Below are 19,948 nucleotides of genomic sequence, written 5' to 3'. Positions count from 1 at the left end.
ATTTGGAAACATACAAGTTTTCTTATACAGAACTTTTAGTTTTCAGATTCTTATCATATTTGGCTAAGCTCATCTGCAAGCTGTAGGGCTGGATCGAAACTTTTTCAGAACAGTCAGTTTGTTTGCCTGAGGTAACCAAATGCAACTGAAAAATGACAGAGCTGAACACTGAACACAGGAACAGTGCCTCGATGTGTCGAATATTTCTGCTAATTAGAAAAGAATGTGAGAAGTTTAACAGAGCTGTCAGTCATGCCTCTTTGGACACTGATACAAAATGATAGTTCAAATAAACAGGGGAGGGTTTTTTTCTATCTGTTCTGCTGCAATGAAACAGTTAGATCCAGATGTCTTGATGAACCTGAAGACAGCTGAAAGTAACTTTTGGAAACTTTATTGCTTACTCACACACTGATCACTTTGTTAGACACTTAATCTGTTGGTGAACCAAAGATGATATTTCTCCGATCACAGTGTGTGTTTGCTTCTGGTTATAAGACCAGATGATTAGTTTGTATACCGTTCTAGCCATAACGTCAGAATAACATGCTTAGGGGTTTAGAATCTTCCTAAAAAAAACATCTGGGCATCATTTTCTATATACCAGGTGGTATCAAAATATTTTAAGACTAGCTGTGTTCACAAGAAAGTATTTTTTTTTTATCTATGTTTACACACCTATCACCTTGAAAATAGTCCCCTTGCACAGCAATACAGCACTCCCAGCACTGCCACTTCTGAAATGTGTCCTGGAAGCCTTCTTTTTGAAGTGGGTGAGGCACTTTCTGCAAATCACAATCACAAAAAGTTGTGATATGAACCAAAAGTGTTTGAAGTGGTACCTGAGTGGATAAGATGTTGGACTTCAAATCCTAGCACCACCAAACTGCCACTGCTGAGCCCTTTAACAGCCCCCTTAACCCTTAATTGCTCAGCTGCATAACTGAGATAACTGTAAGTTGCCCTTGCCCTTGTGTCTGCCGAATGCTGCAAATGTATTTGCAATATCAGTCAAATCTGAGGTAACAAAATATACGATATGGCGTAAAGATTTGTGAACCCCCTGATTATATTCATATGTGTAATCCTGAACATGCCATTGTGGTTGTAGACAATTCAATTCATTTTTACTTGTCTAAAACATTTGACAATGCACCTTTACAGAAATGAAGCGGTAATTAAAAATGCATATGTTTGATCCTCATAATTGTAAGGTTATCCCTAATGTGTGAAAACTCCCTGAGATGGCATTAGGAATAAACCTTGAAGTGAACCAGTGTTAAACGAGAACCCATCCTCATCTAGGTTTATCTTTATGATCAGGGGTTCAAAAACCGTTGACCACACGGTATAGAATGTACTCTCTTATAGAACAAAACTTGGAAATCTGACTTGTTCTACAATCCAGAAATGCTCCTCTGCCTGCTTCTACCAACACAGCACACACATCTTAATTTATAATATAATTCCATGTAATGACTTCTCAGCTGTGTCCCTTTCTCTGTTCATTCATTTATACTTTATAATCACTTTATCTTGTTCATGGTCAATGGTTCACGAGCATATCCTAGGTACTCATGAGGTTAGAGAATATACCCTGGATGGAAAAGCTGAAGAATCATAAATGAGTACATTTGCGATGTGGTATCAAAAAGTTTCGAGACCAATGGTGCTAACTGTTGCTATTCTGACCACGTCTGCAATTTCATCACACAGCAAGTTAGAACAAAGAGAGAGCGTGAAAATCTTCATAAAACTGGGCAAATCTGTCACGAAGACGTTTGATATGACATACGTTTGAGATATTGCGCTGCGATGAGTCGTTCAGGGGATTTTCTGAGTGGCATGCACGTTTCAAAAGCAGAAGAACATCACAGAAAGACAACGAGAGATCAGGAAGACCTTCAACAAGCTCAACCCCCGAAAATGTTGAAACCATTCTGCAACTTGTGCAATCCACATGATCTCACTACTGCACCCACCCTACTCGCCAGATTTGGCTCCCGTAGATTCGCCCTCTTCCTGAAGATGAAGATCCAGCTCAAAGGTTGCCGTTTTGACACCATTACGGCCATCCAGCGCAGACAGCAGAAGGTGCTTCACACGCTTTGAAAAGAAGACTTCCAGAACCAGAAGTGGCAGGAAAGTTTTGCTGTGCAAATGGACTATTTTAAAGATGATAGTGTGTAAACATGGATAAATCCAGATAAATTTAATTCTTCACCTCCAAAGCCATCCTACAGACCACAATCCGATGCTGTCTAGCTACACTATCCCCTACCAATATCTCACAGTCTCCAATGTCTTTCAGGCTGCATCAAACTACTTAGTAGGTGCCAATCACAGGCCCCCTTTTTATGATGTCTTCATGTAGAACCTCTTACAAAGTATTTTACAGTATTTTAAAACTACAAAAATACAAAACTCTAAAGTATTTTGATACAAAATATGAAGCTATTTTCATTAACCCTATCAAATACCTATTTGAAATACATGTATCATAAATACTGCCCATCCCTGAGTATAGATTTACTGTCCTATAAAAATAACTCAACATACAGCCATTATCGTGAAAAATAGCTGCCAACAAAAGTGAGTACACCCTAAGTGACCATGTCAAAAAATGTGTCCAAAGTCTCAACGGTTTTGGGAGCACCATTGTTATCCAGCACTTCCTTAATCCTCTTGGGACTAGAATTTACAAGAGCTGCACAGGTTGTTGCTGCGATCCTCTTCGTAACATCACAGAGCTGCTACCAGCAGCACTCATGCAGCCCCAGACCATGATGCTACCACCACAGTAGGCAAGACAAAATTCCCTGATACTCTATGCTTTTTCTGCATAGATTGTGGCATTATCCTTGCAGAAGCCATTTAGTTTTGGACAGGTTAAATGAGTTTGTTGCTTTGACTAGCAGCAATATCAGTAACGTTATCTTTGCCAACCTAAGTGAAGTGGTTAACAGTAAAATTTAAGTAAGACAACAGTCGGGGGGGAGAGAGACACACCAAGCTGTGTGGAAGGGTCTCCAGATGGTGATTGAGTGTGGGTGGTTGCAAAGAGAAAGGTTTGCCGATCTGAGAGGGGGCTCAGGCGGATGCTGAGGAAAGGTTTCCAGAACCACAAGAGTGTGGGTGAGCCCCCCTTGAGTGAAAAATTTGTTACATATTTACCACTGCTATTTCCATCCTTTTCACATAATCTAGCACCATCTGCCCTTCCACATTCCTCTCCTTAAGACCATACATACCCATTACCTCCTCATCACCTCTTCATGATCTCTGTTCCCTTCACCAACATGCCTGTTTAAGTCTGGGCCAAACACCAATCTTTCTCTCATAGGTATACTTTCCACCACTTCATCTAACTCACTCCAGAGATTTTCCTTCTCCTCCATCTCACAAACCACTTGCAGAGCAAAAGCACTGTTGACATTTATTATAACCCCTTCAAATTCCAGCTTCATGTTCATCACCCTATCAGAAACTCTCTTCACCTCCACTACACTCTTACTGTACTCTTCCTTCAGAATCACCCATACACCATTTCTCTTTCCATCCACACCATGATAGAACAGTTTAAAAACCTCCAATGTTTCTGGCCTTACTCCCCTTCCATTTGGTCTCCTGAACACACAATATATCTACCTTTCTCTTCTCCATCATATCAGCTACCTCTCTCCCTTTACCAGTCATAATACCAACATTTAATGTACCAACCCAAACCTCCAGTCTCCTACACTTCTCCTTTCCCTGCTGTCTTTGTAGACGTCTTCCTCCTCTCCTTCTCCTCCTATGGCAAACAATAGCCCAATTTCCACTGGTACCATGTTGGCTAACAATACCTGTGGCGGTAGTTGGTAACCAGGGCCTCGACCGAGCCGGTATGGAAATTGGGTTTGTGATCTGCATATTTGATTTGGCACATGTTTAACGCTGGATGCCCTGCTTAACACATTTTTCCCCATTTATCTAGACTTAATACCGACACTTAGAGTGCACTGGTTTGTGCATCCCTAAAGGCTAGGCTAAACATTAATAAATCAAGTACATTCTTTTAAGCTGAGCTAGTCTCCAAACATTTTGGTACCACCTCATAAATCTTCACACAGACAGAAACCCAAGGATTAAACCACCATCTATGATGCAGCAATGCTATCCACATCATCACTATGTAGAAAAGTGGTAACATAATCTGTGAATTTGTTGGATTTCTGATCAAAACGTTGTAAGGTTCAGTCCCGGCACTGCCAAGCTGCCTAATTGTAGGTTGCTCTGGATAAGAGTGTCAACCAAATGTTATAATTTTATTGTATGTTGCCATTTTTTGCATTTCTTGACCACCATCTAAGCTCACTTACTTGAGGAAGAATCCAACCCAAACCTAGAGCTGAGTTTAGGAGACTGAGCAGTGGCTTGGTCATGATCTTGTTCTGTCCATTAACCTCAGAACCTCCTGTCACTAGTGCACATGCTGAGCTGAGCTGCTGACAAAAGGGACAAGGAAACCCAAAAGTGAAGCAATATGAGTTATTTTAATCATAATGTGAGATGAGTGCTGTTTTTCTTCCCTTTTTACAGAACACTGTGTCCAAGTCAGCAGTAATGACAGTGAAACTGTAAGAGGAACAGTGGTCACATAGTAAATGTGTGGCTATATGGGTGTGGGTGTATGTTGAACTGGCTTTCAGAAGGGGGAGCAGAATGATCTCTTCTTTTTTTTGCTGACCTTTTAGTCAGTTAAATGCCTTTAACTCAGTGTTCACACTACCATGTGACAAGTCGCTCGTGCCATGTATTGCCAGGAACTGTCCAGTGCTTAAATTCAAGCCATTGAGGAACTTCACCCCAACAGACATCTGCACAGAGCTCACAACATCATCAGGGACTTCTCACATCCCAGTCACAAACTGTTTAACCTGATTCCATCTAAATGGAGATACAAGAACATATGCAAGATCCAGCAGGTTCCGGGCCAGCTTTTTCTATCCACATTACCCTACAGAACTACACACTACACCATTGGGAAACTGATGCTTTACTGATTCTACTGCAGTAATCATCATGCAGTTCTGCTCCACTCTGTGCATTCTATATCGTTCTGTGCAGTTATAATGTATATAATAGTATTATTCTATTTAATCATTTAATTAATGTATCCTGTATATAATTAATTGTATATCCCAGATTAGCCTCAGATCTACAGTGTATATCATCTGTATATATCTGTGTAACTTTTGTACAGTTGTAAAAACATTATACATTTTAATATTCCACATCCTTTTAACTTCTCATAAATGGGTCATTCTACATGGATTTCCACATTTGGTATGACAAAATGTCTTAAATTCTTTTCTTTTTTTTTAAGATTTAAGCTTTGCCAACATTATTAGATTACCTTTTGACTTTATGAATACACATAAATGACAGCTTATTTTTTTTTTTTATATATATTTTTCTGAAAATGTATTTAAAGACGTACCTTTTTTTTTGTCACTGGTGATACCTTACTTCTTTGGCAATATTAAAGGTTTTTATAAAATATTATTTCTCTCTTTTTTTAGCACATGAATTCAGAGGTACAGAAAAATAACGATAATGCAACAAATAAGCAGATTATTTTATTTATTTTAATCAAGTTTGTCTAAAATGTGATTAAAAGATTTATTTGTGCAAACATGTATTTGCTATAGTGACATACATAAGACCAAACATCCTTATTCTTCAACTATAACAATTGCTAAATTGTTACATTTAGCAACTAGTGAAAGCAGTTTGTAAAGGAACAAACAACATTTTAAAAACATTTCAACTAAAACAACTAAAATGTAAAACAAAGTACATTGCCTAAACTGCAATCGTCTGCTACTATTTAATGTTATGATATTATAATAGGCTATGACTAAGAGGTGTATTGCACTCCCAGAAACAGTTATTAATTTGAACTAAACTCGTATTCAGTGCCTGGAGCTCTGGAATCAGGCATATGATCTGGTCATCACCGTACCAGTTAACATCATCTCTGGGGTTTGGGCAGAAAAAGTATTTACTCATTGCGATGATGCATTTGTCTTTTACATTGTTTTCTTCCACCTGTAGGATGCTGCCAGGGTAGGGATCATCATCATACTGCACAAGACACTACTGCCCACTGTGGTGCTGTTTAATGACACTGGTTCTGAAATCTTTGCCTGTTTGATTGTATTCATAGCTACAAAAGTAACCTCCTCTGGGCTGTGGTATGGACAATCAGCCCCTCAGCAGCCTGGCAGAAGCAGCTAGGTCCCTGTATTTGAATGCCGAGAGAAACACTGAGGAGCTCATGCATTTTTATGGTGCCTTTAATGGTGAATAGAGGCACTTGTCTTAAACCTTTATCCTTCTTCTCAACTTCTTCCTCACTCACATAGTAGAGTTTCAGTTTGCCTGTGTCCTTTAGCAACTTGAAGAACCTTTGTGCATCAGGGATATCTTTCCCTTGAAAAAAAGTATCAGCTGTTCTCTTCAGTGCAGCACCAACTCCATCTGGTGAACCCTTCCTGACTCTTTGCATGCATCTTTGCTAACAGACCCTCTATGCCTTAGGTTCACTTCTCTCTTTTCCTTTTCACTTAAATCTCTTATTCTCTTACACTTTTTTGTTTCAATATCTCTGACATATCTTCAAGAAACAACTGAACACTCAGTTTGTCCATCAAATGAATAAATAAATGAAAAAATTAAATTTCCTTGCCAACGTCACCGCTGGCTCGCTCATCAGGGACAAACTTACACTTATAAAAAACATCTTCATTTTTATCAACACATTATCTGTGTAAAGCTGCTTTGAGACAACGTCCATTGTTAAAAGCACTATACAAAAAAACATGAATTGAATTGAATTAAATTGAATTAAATAAATGGAAATAATCATTCCATATCTAACATCATAGTCACAAACACACACGTGTGCACACAAACTCTCTGTCACTTTTGCTCTTCTTCTGAATAAGTTTTACACTGTCATTAGTGGAAATCTCCTCAAACCCACAATGTGTTTTTGGAGAGAGATCAAACATGCCCATCTCTTTCTTCTTTCTCTCTCACACAAACACACACACACACACACACACACACACACACACACACACATATCAGAATGACATTTTTCTCAAGGTGGTGACAGTCTTATAGTTTCTTAGTAACACTTTACTCCAACTCGGTGTCATAAAACTGACAACACACGTGTCACGGCAGCCTCTGACACTAGAATACGGAACAGCAGTGAAGAAGAACGCTTATGGAAGTCAGTGATGCAAAGTTTATGAGTAAATGTTCTTTGTTACTGTACTAAAGTATTTTTTTAGCTACTTTCTAGTTTTACTGTAATACATTTATGATTCAAGATATGTACTTTTTACTCCACTATATTTTCATTGACAATGACCACTGCCAATTAGATTTTATCAACCAGATTTTTGAAGTTAAATAAAAATATGGCCTCTCTCTATAATTTTATTTCTATTATTATTATTATTATTATTATTATTATTATTATTATTATTATAGAGGTTACTATAGAAATAGTAACACATTAGTACAAGTGTATTAATAGAATCTTCACTTCAGAACTGCAGATATAGAATGTGGATCTTCTGACCATTCACATTAAACGATGCTAACATGACATAAATCATATTTATTAGAAAAATGCATTTGAGCCTTTTCATTCTGGGAGGAAAAAAACACAATCTATGTATATGTTTATATGTTTATATAAATAGGTTCCATCATATTCCTCATGTACCATTAGGAACAATGCATTCCATTATAATCCAGTAGGAAGCACTCTCCGAATGCGTTCTGTTTCATTCTGTATGATCTTTACAGTATGTGTGTATTTTGGCACCGTCTTTAATATTATAAAATTTTTTAATATTATTAAATTTTTATTATTATTATACGGCAAATCAGGACTATATTTAAGATTAGTCCTGATTTGCTTTTATAATAACCTTCACTCTTTTGGGAAGATGTTCCACTAGATTTTGGAGTGTGCTTGTGGAAATTTGTGTTTATTCAGCTACAAGGGAGTTAGTAAAGTCAGGTACTGATGTAGGTGAGGCAAGGAGTCCTGGGATGCACTCTGTGTTCACATTTATCCCAATGGTGTTTAATAGGGTTGAGGTCAGAGCTCATAGCAGGCCACTCATGATCTTCCACTCCAACCCATATCTTCATGGAGTTCACTTTGGGAACAGGAGCATCACCATACTGGAACAAGTTTGGGTCTTGTAGTACAAGTAAAGGAATAATGTAATGCAACTGCTTCCAAAGACATCGTATAATATTGTGTGCCTCTAACTTTGAGGTAACAGATATGGTTGGAAATGCCAGATATCCCAATACTTTTTCCACATGTACATTGATAGATATTAAAGTGCATTTCATTGCTGTAAATCTGTACGTGTACATGACATTAAAGTTGTATCAATTTATCTGTTTGTTTTAAAAGACAAAAGTTATAAAGGTATTAGAAAAGATATGTCAGTCTGTTTCTTCCTTCATTCACAACCCACTATGATCTAAAAGATTTATTATTGACTGCTGATAGTTAATAGCCTTTTTTTTTCATAAAGTCTTTTTTTAGCATGGTATCCTGGCTGGCTGCTAACATATAAAAATCCTAATCACTGACTGAACTGAAAGAACAATGCAGGTGTGTATCAGTACACCTGAGACAGAACCAGTTACACTTAATGCTTTGTCTCCCTCATGTGGTGATACACACAGATACACAGAACACACCTCTGCCAGTACTTTCTAACGTGTATTCACACTGAGCGTGTGTGTACACTTCTCTTTTCCAGTGATAAAAATCATAAAATATTTAATGTGTATTGTAAGTATACACGTTGTAGGTTACACTGGAGCATCTGGATCATCTGCCAAATATTTAAAAAAAGGAGAATGTGTGTCCAAACTATATACTAATAGCTTGTGGAAGTCATTACACAACCTTAGACTCCCGTCCAGGATCCTGTAGGGATGCAGACGGACTACAACCCCTGGCGGTGTCTTTATCACATGCTACACCAGGTGGGTCATGCCTGGTGCCGCCGAGAAAACTTCCGCAAACTGGTCTCCCAACTCAGTCGTGTCCTGCCGCTGCATGGGTGTTAACTCCTCTCCCTTTTGTACTAAGGCACACCCTGTGGGATCTGTGGGGTATGTGCAGAAAGCTGACATTGCCGGGTTTGTTTTGATCCACTTTTTGAACAGGTTGACGTGATATAGTTTTTCCTCTTACTCGGCTGTTGCAGGCAGTAGTTCACTAGGCCGACCTTTTGAGGACTGTGTATGGGCCTTGCCAGCAGGCTAGGTTGATACTTCCACATGTCCCCTATGATCTGTGCTACCCTCTCGATGTGACCCTGCATAAAGAGAAGCATCAGTTCCTTAGTGATGTTCTTCGTTGTGACCTTTCCTCAGCAAGGAAGACCTGCCGAGCCATTTCCTCTTTCTGTTCCTGCCTAAAGTTGCCTTCATGGGACGCCTGGCAACAGACATTGAATAGGAGGTTAGTGTTATTGTCAAGTTCACCCTCCGCTTCAGTGTCCTGTGCTCCATCCTCGTGGGCCTTTGGGTTGGGTCTGTCTCTGCCTCCAGCGCGGGAGCCTCTGGCCACTTCTGTTCCTGGTGCTACAAAGGCCCGTGGGTCGTTGGGTAGGGAACCCAGGCCAGTCCATTAATATGACTAGCGGCACATGTAGGTTAGGAATTAATCCTATTAACAGTGGCCACTCAACTTCGCTGTTCGCTACCCGGACCCCGGCGGTAGGCACCTTATGATACCCGTGCACACAAAACTGGTGTAGTTCCTGTCGTTTTGGCCCTCAGGTGCCGCGTGTATTGTGCACCCGGTCAGCCATGGTTTGCTGATCGAAGTCACCAGGCCCACCCCAGATCAGTTCTTTGGGGGGTAGTGTCCTTATTAACTTATCTATGGCCACCCTCTCAGTGATTTCTCCAGCCGTTTTCCTCTACGGTTGGAGCCACCTTTTCATGGTGCGCGGCAAGTCCTCCATCTGGGCCCTTGGCGCATTATCGGTTTATATCCCCACTTGTGGAAGTCAGCTGCCGCCTTTCTTGGTGATAAACTATAACTTCCAGCTTCTTCCTTATCACTTCAGATGATCTGCTGTGGCGACCCATAATAGGAGAAGCCCGAAAGAAGAAGAAGAGCCTATTAAAAAACAATTCATGGTTTCACTAAGTGCAAAACAGATGTGGAATAAAGTGAGATGCTTTACAATGGAAATATTACACACACTCTCTTCCATTCACCCTCTATGTTTAACAAAGACACATAGGTTAAAACCAAAAATCTCATCAGACCAAAGAACAGTTTTCCTGTTATACACCGATTCCACTAATGTTTATTCCTTGTGTTATACAGCCCAATCAAGTCTCCTCTTAACAGTAAATGTTATGAATATATCTGCCACTCAAGTACAAGCTGGTAATTCTAATACATTTATCCTCTGCAGCAGAGGTAGCTCTTGGTCTTCCTTTCCTGTGAAAGTTTTTGATGAACTGCCTTTTCTTTTTACTTAACTGATTGTTTCTTGACATGAAATTGATTTGTACAGTCATATGTTATATATGTTATAGTAGAACTAATTGACTGATTGACTTTGTACTCACCCTTTTCTCTGGACAAGACACCTGATGCTCTAAAGCACATTAGGTAGGCACAAATGAACTCTTGACAAGGCACACCTGTGAACTGAAAACATTTATGTTTATGGAATTTAGCAGGTGCTCTTATCCAGAACAACATACAAAAGTGCTTTGAGTCTCTATCAATGAATAAATCTACACTGGTTCAATAGATTACAAACTTAAGAAACCATCAGCCTTCAACATAGAGGATTTTTGTAAATAAAACAAAGGCAAAGCAAACCGGGAAAAAGTGCGCGAGCGAGTGGAGGGCGAAGTCGGACAGAATGAGTGGTAAGAAACACCTACAGCTGATGAGACTAATCAGTGCGCTCTGTTTCAGTCAGTAAAAAGGACTTAAACACCAAATTTAGGGGAGAGAGCTATCAATCATAGATGAGTGGAAAGGTCGCAGAACGGTGACATGATGTGCCGGGTGGGCGCCGGAGAAAGACATGCCGGGCAGGCACCAGAGAAAGATATGCCAGCCGGCTAGGGCACTCGGGCGGATGCTAGGAAAAGGTGTGCCGGTCTGCTTGGAAACTCGGGCGGGTGCTAGAAAGAGAAAGTGTGCCGATCTGCGAGTGGGGACCGTTGGAAGTCAAGCAGAAATGACTGTGGGTAAGCCCCCGCATGAGTATTGAATAGAAATGCACCAGGGTAAAAAGAAAAATAAACAAAGAAAGCTCTGCTGCTATTGCCTGTCTCTCTTTCTTTTAGCATGGAAACCATGCTAACCATACATGCTAGTTTAATGTTTCATAAAGGGGTAGGTCTTTACTCATCTCTTGAAAATAGCCAGTGACTCCGCTGTTCGGACATCTAGGGAAGTTCATTGCACCACCTCGGTGCCAAAACAGAGAAAAGCATTGGAGTATATTTACCTCTAACCCTGAGAGAAGGATGCTAGTGGAGAGTCTTTGTGGGGCAGATGTAGACCCCCCCTCCATTTTACATGGTATGGGCAACCTTTTAGGTAGAAAGAAAACCATTGCTGCCTCACGGATACCAAGGCTTCTGAGGGTTGACAAGAGAGTCTTGTGGTTGACCGTGTCAAATGCTGCTGAAAGGTCTAGGAGGATGAAGACAGATTACAGCTTGGCTGATCTAGCAGCATGTAGTTTTTTAGTGACAGCCAAAAGGGCCAGATGCTAAAGAGCTATTGATGATTGTGGGAATGAACAGCAGAAGGTCTTGAGAGATGGTCTGGAGCATAGTTAAAGGGATTGCATCAAGTGGGCAGGTGGTGCAATTGCAATATTGGAGGAATTGCAGCACCTCTTCTTCTGTTATGGTTCCGAAATTTGACAATAAAGAAGTAGGGGATTCCTGTGTGTGTAGTGTAGGTATAGTCGGGGAGGAAGCAAGGAGGAGGTAAAGTCTTTACCAGTCAGGGAGGTTGAAGCAGTTGAAGCAGAAGAGTTCAGTAGTGAAGAAAAGATCCTGAGGATCTTGTGCAGAAGCCTCAAGCTTTTCCTTGTAGAAAGCAGTCTTAGCAGGAGTCACATCCAACATGAAAACAATTCCAGGTGACTACCTTGTGAATCTAATGAGAGAATAGCATGAGTTTAGACACTCTAATATATAAAACATATTCTGGATTGTTAAACACATTTATGTTTACTACATAATTCAATTCATGTTTATTTATAGTTTGGATTTGTACAATGTTAAAAATAACAAAAATAGGTCTGTCCACACTTATAGCTGGTGCAGTAATTTTGTCAGAAACGCCCTTATTCAGAGCAACTAGTAGTGCTGAGATTTTATTTTACTACCTTCTATTTAGAAGCATAATATCTTAAACACCGAGCCAACACTTCTCTTCAACTTCTGCAACAATGTTTGGGTAGGTGGTGTCAAAGCAACAGCTACATAAAGTACACAACCCAAGGTTTTCAAACAGTACATTTCCCAGATCATCACACTTCCTCAGCTGGCCTGCCTTATTCCCATAGTTCACCCCGATGCCATCCCTTTCTCAAGTAAGTGTCCCACATGCACCCAGCTTTTAGTGGTGGACATGACTCAGCATGGGTGCTTTGACAGCTTTGCTGCTATATAGTACATCAAGTTTAGATGCTTCTGTGTGTTCTGACATTTTTTTTAAAGTCAGCATTATCTTTTATTATTTATTTTTTTTAGCAATTTGTGCTCCATAAGCATTTCGATAGGTTCCGACCAGACCAGCTAGCCTTTGCTCCCCATGGACATCAGTGAGTCATGTGTTCCTATGATTCACTAGTTGTTCTTCCTTGGACCACTTTTGATAGGTACATTTTGGTAGGAACAAGCCAGGAGACTTACTGTTTTGGAGATGCTCTGACCCAATCATCTAGCCATCACAGTTTAGTCCTTGTCAAAGTCACTCCTTACACTTGCACATTTTTCCTCCTTCCGAAACATCAACTTTGAGAACTTTGTGAACTAGGGAGGTTGTAGCTTAGTGTTAAAGGCATTGGACTTTGCATCTGAAGGTTGTAAGTTCAAATTCCCACCACACCAAGCTGCCACTCCTGTGCCCCTGAGCAAGGTCCATAACCCCCATAGCTGCTCAGTTGTATAAATGAGATAAATGTAGGTCACTCTGAATAAGGGCATCTGCCAAATGGCGTAAATGTAAACGACAACTGACTGTTCATATTCTGTCCAATATTTTCCACCTGTTAACCAGTGTATTGGGGTCAGGGGTTTTAATGCTATGGCTCAATGTTGTCTGTATGAGGTAGCATCAAAGGTTGCACATGATGCACTTTATGTGGTGAGGACACTTTCCTTAGCTCTGTGTTCTGTTATGTAGCTCTATGTTGTGTGATGTAGCACCAGGGTTCTGGAGGAATGTTGTCTCATTTCACTGTGTACTGCGTCAGATATATGGTAGAAATGACAATAAAAGCTTTTGACTTGACTCGACTAGACTAATGGTGCTAACTGGTGCTATTCTGACCACGTATTCTGACTATTCGTTACCTTGTTTGCAGTTTCATCATGGACAGCAACTCCGCACCCACCCTACTCGCCAGATTTGGCTCCTGCGGACTTCGCCCTCTTCCCGAAGATGAGGATTTAGCTCAACGGTCTCCATTGTGACACCACTAAGGAGATCCAGAGCGAATAGCAGAAGGTGTTTGACACACTCGCTGTTCGAAACACAAAAGAAGACTTCCAGGATACATTCCAGATGTGCCAGGAACGCTGGGGCTAGGGCTGCTGCTATTGATTCTTTTTGTAATCGAGTAATCTAACTATTGTTCCATCGATTAACTGAGTAATTGGATAAGAAGTACTTTTACTTAATTAAAGAGCAATACTAAATAAGAGATAATATGACGGGTCTCTTAAAATTAACAAGTAATTTGTTTCCTTTTTAGAAATATATGCATTTTATTGCTGAAATTGTATAAAAGAATATCTGTGGAAACTAAACCAATTTAGTGCATTTAATTGCCATATTATATCAACATACAATTTTTGGGTATGGAAAAATATTAGTTACTTTTAATTATTATTAAATTATTACTCAGTCGTGTATTTAATACATCTTGCACAGTATCACGATGTGGTTTTCTTGTCTCTGTAAAAGCTGCTTGAAATTTTCTACTAACTAAATCTGTGTATTTATGGCCAACTTTAAAAACCTGCTCCACTACCTGATCTACAAGGCCACTGTGGAGGAACTTTTTGAACGCAGTGTATATAAATAAAAATATAAAATAAAAATTTGAATTACTTTAAAACCTGTAACTGCACTGTACAGTATTTTCTTCATGTTTAAGTTTAAAATGATCCCGATGTCTTTTTCTGAAGCGAATCTTCTCTTCACCCCTCGCTGTTTTCTGCTGGTGCATCAAAAATAATGGTCCATGGGAAACAAAGTGCTTTGTGTTCAGTTATATGGACTAAACAAAGCACAGACGCAAATATTTTTCCTCAATAATTTTTTTTGAGAATTACTCATTAGGGGGCTATTTAGTGTGTTGACAGAGATAAAGTATTTTCTTGTAAACAGAGCTAGTCTCAAAACTTTTTGATACCACCTCATATAACTGACCCTCTCTAGTCTGTTAGGACCAAACCATTAGAAAAAAAAAAACATTACATTAAAGGCCATTAGGAAGCACTATCAGCATGCACTTCTGTTCCATTCTGTATGAACTTCCTTGAACAAGTACCCTTAATTGATGTGTTAGACAGAGGATTTTTTTTATTTAAGATGCTGAATTAAACATACTTGTGTTTTACCTATTAGCATGTCATTTCTAGATCCTACATTAACATTTAGAATAAGAATGTGTAGAACTACAGATGTGGATTGATTTAAATAGAAGTCACTGAACATCTTTTCTCCTCCTCAGATGGTAGCTGCTTGTGGGAAAAAAAATCCCCCGAAAAATGTCACATCCTTTTAGCAGAATCTGGTGACAAATCCAAGCCTTGTGTCATTCCTCTGAAATGACAGCGAGGGGAAACATGAGTCTCTTCTCACTGCTAAAGGGCAAACGTCATTAAAACATGAGCCACCAGGGGGCTGTAGACATCGCTCTGTATTTACTTCTTTTCCAGGGGTGTGAACGTGAGATAGACACACACACACACACACACACACACACACACCGTCAGGGATCATCTCATTCTGCACAAAGGGAACAAGGAAATACGTATGAGTGTGTGTGTGTGTGTGGTGGATGCCCATTAAGGACCTGAAATATCTTAGTGACAAAATCATCCAAAAAAAGTGACAAGTACACACATACATAAGACACACACACACACACACACACACACACACACACACACACGTATTTGGGGTGCAATTCAGTACTCAGTATCAGATTGTCACCTCTCCTAATCAGTATGTTTGATTTAATGAGCTAACCAGAGGTCACAGTAACCCGAAACTGTGCACGCTCACTTCACTCTGACTTTGATTGATGCCTGCTGGTGTCAGTCAAGCATGCTAATGCTTAAACACACACACACACACACACACACACACACACACACACACACACACACACACACACACTAAATCAATGTGTCTAGTTTGTATTAACTGTTAATGTTTATTTGTACAATCATTTAAAAGGGTGCCAATAATTCTCGAACTCTAGGCCCCCTTTAAAATCATTGTACAAACACATTAAACAATGTTTAATATACATAAAACAGTTAAGGTTTCCGTTATGAGGCTACGCAGGCATTACATCAATTCATCCCAAAAAAAATGGTGAAAAAGTCCAGAAATTGGCTCCACAAGCAAGAAAAATCCCCCCAAAATGGCTTTTTTAGGCCCCTGGTAAAAACCAGCTGAATATGGCAGCCACAAGCCTTACTGACAAAAATAATCGCAAAACGATTCCACCATGCTGGAAAAGCAGCATGAAAAACAAGACATTGCTTAAAAAAACAAAGCCGTATTCAAAAACATTGGTAAGACAGCAAATATGAAAAAAGTGGTCTAGTCTGATATGGACCACATTTTTGCCCTGGACTCGTGACTACGTTTGGTGAAAAAAACACTTAAGTGAATCGACCTCGACTATGAAGCACAGTGGTGGAAGCCTCATGTTGTGTGGATGTGACTGGAAATCAGATCAGGGTTAATATAGAATATGACATTTTCAGCAGGAAACCTTTAGAGAATTGAGGCCAAGGCAGTGGTTAAAAAACAAGAATAATTGCTGAAAAGTAAGAACAGGATTGTGTTTGACTTGAATAGTCAATACCCAGACCTTAACGTAGACCGATTTTTGCAAAAAAAAGCTAAAACAGCTAAAGTTTGATAGGCAAGGATCACTTTGTTTCATGGGAAAGTAGCAAGCCATATCATATACATCCTGTTTGGAAATCATCCAAAGGTATGTTGGAGTCAGCAGATATGTGAGAACTGTTTTCTTATGGCACAAAGTGCTACATTTGAAAGGAAAGCCACTACTGCTCATAATCCTGAGCACACCATGCACTAGAGCGGTACTGAAGCACTATGTTGAGTTTAACCATGGTCTTTTGGTTGATTTAGCCATGAATGTTCAATGGAGTTTAGGGTTTTAACTTTACATGATTTGATCCTTTTTTCCCCAGACTTGTTTTGAGAGCTATTTGGTCTTTTGTTTGTTTTGCTTCAACAATTTTTGCAGCCTTATTGAACAAATGAACTGAAATTAACTATAATTTGGGATCCAGGGCAACTGTATACAATGTCTTTAGCTCTCGTGGGGTCACACGGTCTGAAAGTAGACACATACACCCATGCTAAAGGACAGGTTATATATTTTTTATTATGTATGAGGAGATATTACATATCAGTGGCTCATTTCAGCCGAGCTACAAAACGGTCAATGAGCTTCTCTTCATTACAAAGTGACAAAGGTAGAACAGATTCACAAGATAAGGTCATCACAGAACGGGGAAAAACGGCTCCGGGAGGGGAGGGGCTCAGAGAGAAATCACATCGTCTTTAATATTCTACACCTAAGATGCTTTTCCACATTATTTTTTTTAAATAACATCATACAGATAATGGTTTAGACTAAATGAACCATAATATTTGGTTGACCTTGTAGGAACGGTATCCTTAATACATCACAAAATACATTTTTTTTTTATATCCCAAAGAAGCAAGACTTGCAAGTAGGCATTTAAACTGAACTAAAATCTACAGCTACAAAGGAGAAAAAAAAAAAAAAAACTAGACCGTTAGCATTTAGCTTGGCGGGATCTCATCTGTTTCCCCAGTCTGTGTCGGGTGAAAGAAAACAAAGGCAGATTCAGAGGGACAAATATATACACAAGTCCGTATTGTAAAGGCTATAAAGATTCGCTGCACGTCATTGTTAAGTTGTCTATTCAGTATCCCATCGCTCCTGCAGGAGATTTGGAGGGTTCAGAAGGGGTAAGTGGTGATGACGGTGGTGGTGGTGGTGGGGCAGAGGCTTATGGGTGGGCGGGAGGGGGGGAGGAAGGTTGCCAGGATCTATGTGGCGTATCTCGTGGTCCACTGTCGAGCTATCCTGTCATGTTCCGCTCTGTTGGTCAGATACTGAGTGGCTATGCTTCCCACCAGAGGGTCCGCTACGAGAGAGAAAGAGACAGACAGACAATATATGTGAATCAGGTGCATTAAATCTCTATTTACATTTCAGCTCTTGTATCAATGCACGCTCTGATTATTGTCCAGTCTATGTCTCGTTAAAGCATTGCTTTATATGGTGCCCAATCCAGGGTTTTTCTAATGCATGGATCCACCCTGAGCCTGACCGGGATAATGTTCTTACAGATGAGCTCAAATGTGCTTGTTCTTTAACTGTGTTTTTGTTCAAAGCAATTGAGATTTTAGAGATCAAACAGAAATAAACTGCACACAATGAAAAGAATAATAATAAAAAAAGTCACATGCAAACCAATCGGAGGAATTTTGGCATCTCTTCACAAAATTGGTCAGGATTTCTGAATCTCATTATTGATCAAAAGCATGTTGAAGTTTGTAAGCAAATATGGTCACCACATGCCATCAATCCGAGCAGGGCGGAGCTCGTTGTTTTTTTCAAACAGCTGTGAGCTGCAGGGCACGTCTGAAGTATTGAGAGTGATTTGTGCATAAGAAATGGAGTATGTTTAAATAAATGGGTTTCTAAAAATCGAGCTGAAAACCCAGTGAAATTTTGCATTTGTACATTGTACATTCCTGATGTCAGCTAATCGGCTTTCAAATTGCATGTGACATTTCGAGGGTTGGAACGGATCCACAATCAAACGCTTATTGTTCTCTGCAGCTCGGTGATAACTGGGCACCAAAGGGTGCTCAGACCCCTGCGGAGTGCCGTTTGTGGTTATAATTGCAAAGTTTACAAAATGGATCTGTGAAGATTTATCATAGATTACTAGGCAGATTAATCTGTCTTAACTGAGTCTTGTCCATTACACAAACTAGGATAAATGCATAACCCAGTACATTATAGTAACTAGTTTACCAGTGATTCCACTCCAGAGTCAGATGTTCGCATGGAACAGCAAATGGATCAAATGTAAGCTTCATTTACCTTGGCCTCTAGTTTGACTTTGGTATCACACACTTTATTTAATACCTAGAACTTAAGAGGCCTTAACATTTCTAGAAGCTTCAGCAATTTAGTCTTTAATAGATACATGAAGTATCTAAGCAGTTGTGGCTGTGGTTTAGTGGGAGTTTTAGGAGATGAACTATAAGGATTATGACTAACATCACAATCAACACACACAACTCTTTTATCCAATATACACCAATCAGGTTAAACATTATGACCCCCTGCCTAATATCTTATTGGTCCCCTTTTGCTGCCAAAACAGTCATGACCCATCACGCATTAACAGCATTAACTTCTTCAGCAGTTTGAGCTACAGGATCTCGTCTGTTGGATCGTACCACATGGTCCGGCCTTCGCTACCTACGTGCATCAATGAGCCTTGGCCTCCCATGACCCTATAATCAGTTCATCACTGATCTTTCTTTGGACCACTTTTAATAGATGCTGACCATTGCATGCTCTGACCCAGTCGTCTAGCCTTCATAATTTGGTCCTTGTCAAACTCACTTAAATCCTTTCTCTTGCCCATTTATTTGCTTCTTAAATGTCAACTTTACGAAAAAAAATTTCACTTGCTGCCTAATATATCCCACCCGCTAACAGGTGCCATTAGATAATCAGTGTTATCCCCTTCACCTGTCATAATGTTATAATGTCGTATTTCTATGCCTGGTCAGGTTTTTTTTTAGGTGTGATTCTTGTTTATTTCTTTGAACATTAAGTGTTTGTATATATGTGCATGTGTGTGTGTGTGTGGGTGTGTGTGAGAGATTGTATTGCTCAAAAGCTGAAAATGATAAACATGCAGGAAAAATGGCCAGTTATTTGTGAATTGCTTTACATGGGTTGGAGTGGAAGTTCCCCTTCAGGAACTCGAGCTGCATGAACAACGGTTTGGAAATGCTGCGGCGCTATCCGCTCTCCAAATGACGTGCATAATCAGGCAATTTGAAAGCGCGGCTTCACCGGCCCGGGGTGGGGGTTGTCTCGAGGGAGCTGACTGCGCAGATTGCACTCGCATGTCGATGGGTCTGGAGACGGGCTTGTCACCTTCTCCCTGCTCACCTGCCGGTTCCAGCGTTCTGTCGCAAGGTTCGGAAGCATGCCTTTTGTCTGCGAGCCCTCAGAGACATCCCCTCATCCAGTACTTTTTCGAAATCTATAATAGGTAGTGCTAGTGTCCA

At 39.9% G+C, this 19,948-nt stretch overlaps 1 protein-coding gene across 1 annotated transcript in view; it reads right to left on the bottom strand.

Moving 5' to 3' along the window:
- Nucleotides 1-16,954: 16,954 nt before the first annotated feature.
- Nucleotides 16,955-19,948, bottom strand: part of ube2e3 (ubiquitin-conjugating enzyme E2E 3 (UBC4/5 homolog, yeast)) — an 82,161-nt gene continuing 79,167 nt past the window's right edge. Inside the window, exon 6 of the mRNA XM_046845209.1 lies at nt 16,955-17,772. Coding sequence (XP_046701165.1) covers nt 17,675-17,772 — 98 coding nt within the window. The 3' untranslated portion in view covers nt 16,955-17,674. The remainder of the gene's footprint in view (nt 17,773-19,948) is intronic.

Source organism: Silurus meridionalis, chromosome 3 (assembly GCF_014805685.1).
Source record: "Silurus meridionalis isolate SWU-2019-XX chromosome 3, ASM1480568v1, whole genome shotgun sequence".
Taxonomy (NCBI): Eukaryota; Metazoa; Chordata; class Actinopteri; order Siluriformes; family Siluridae; genus Silurus; species Silurus meridionalis.
Note: the sequence above shows the minus strand (reverse complement) of the source record. Positions and strands in the feature narration are given on the sequence as shown.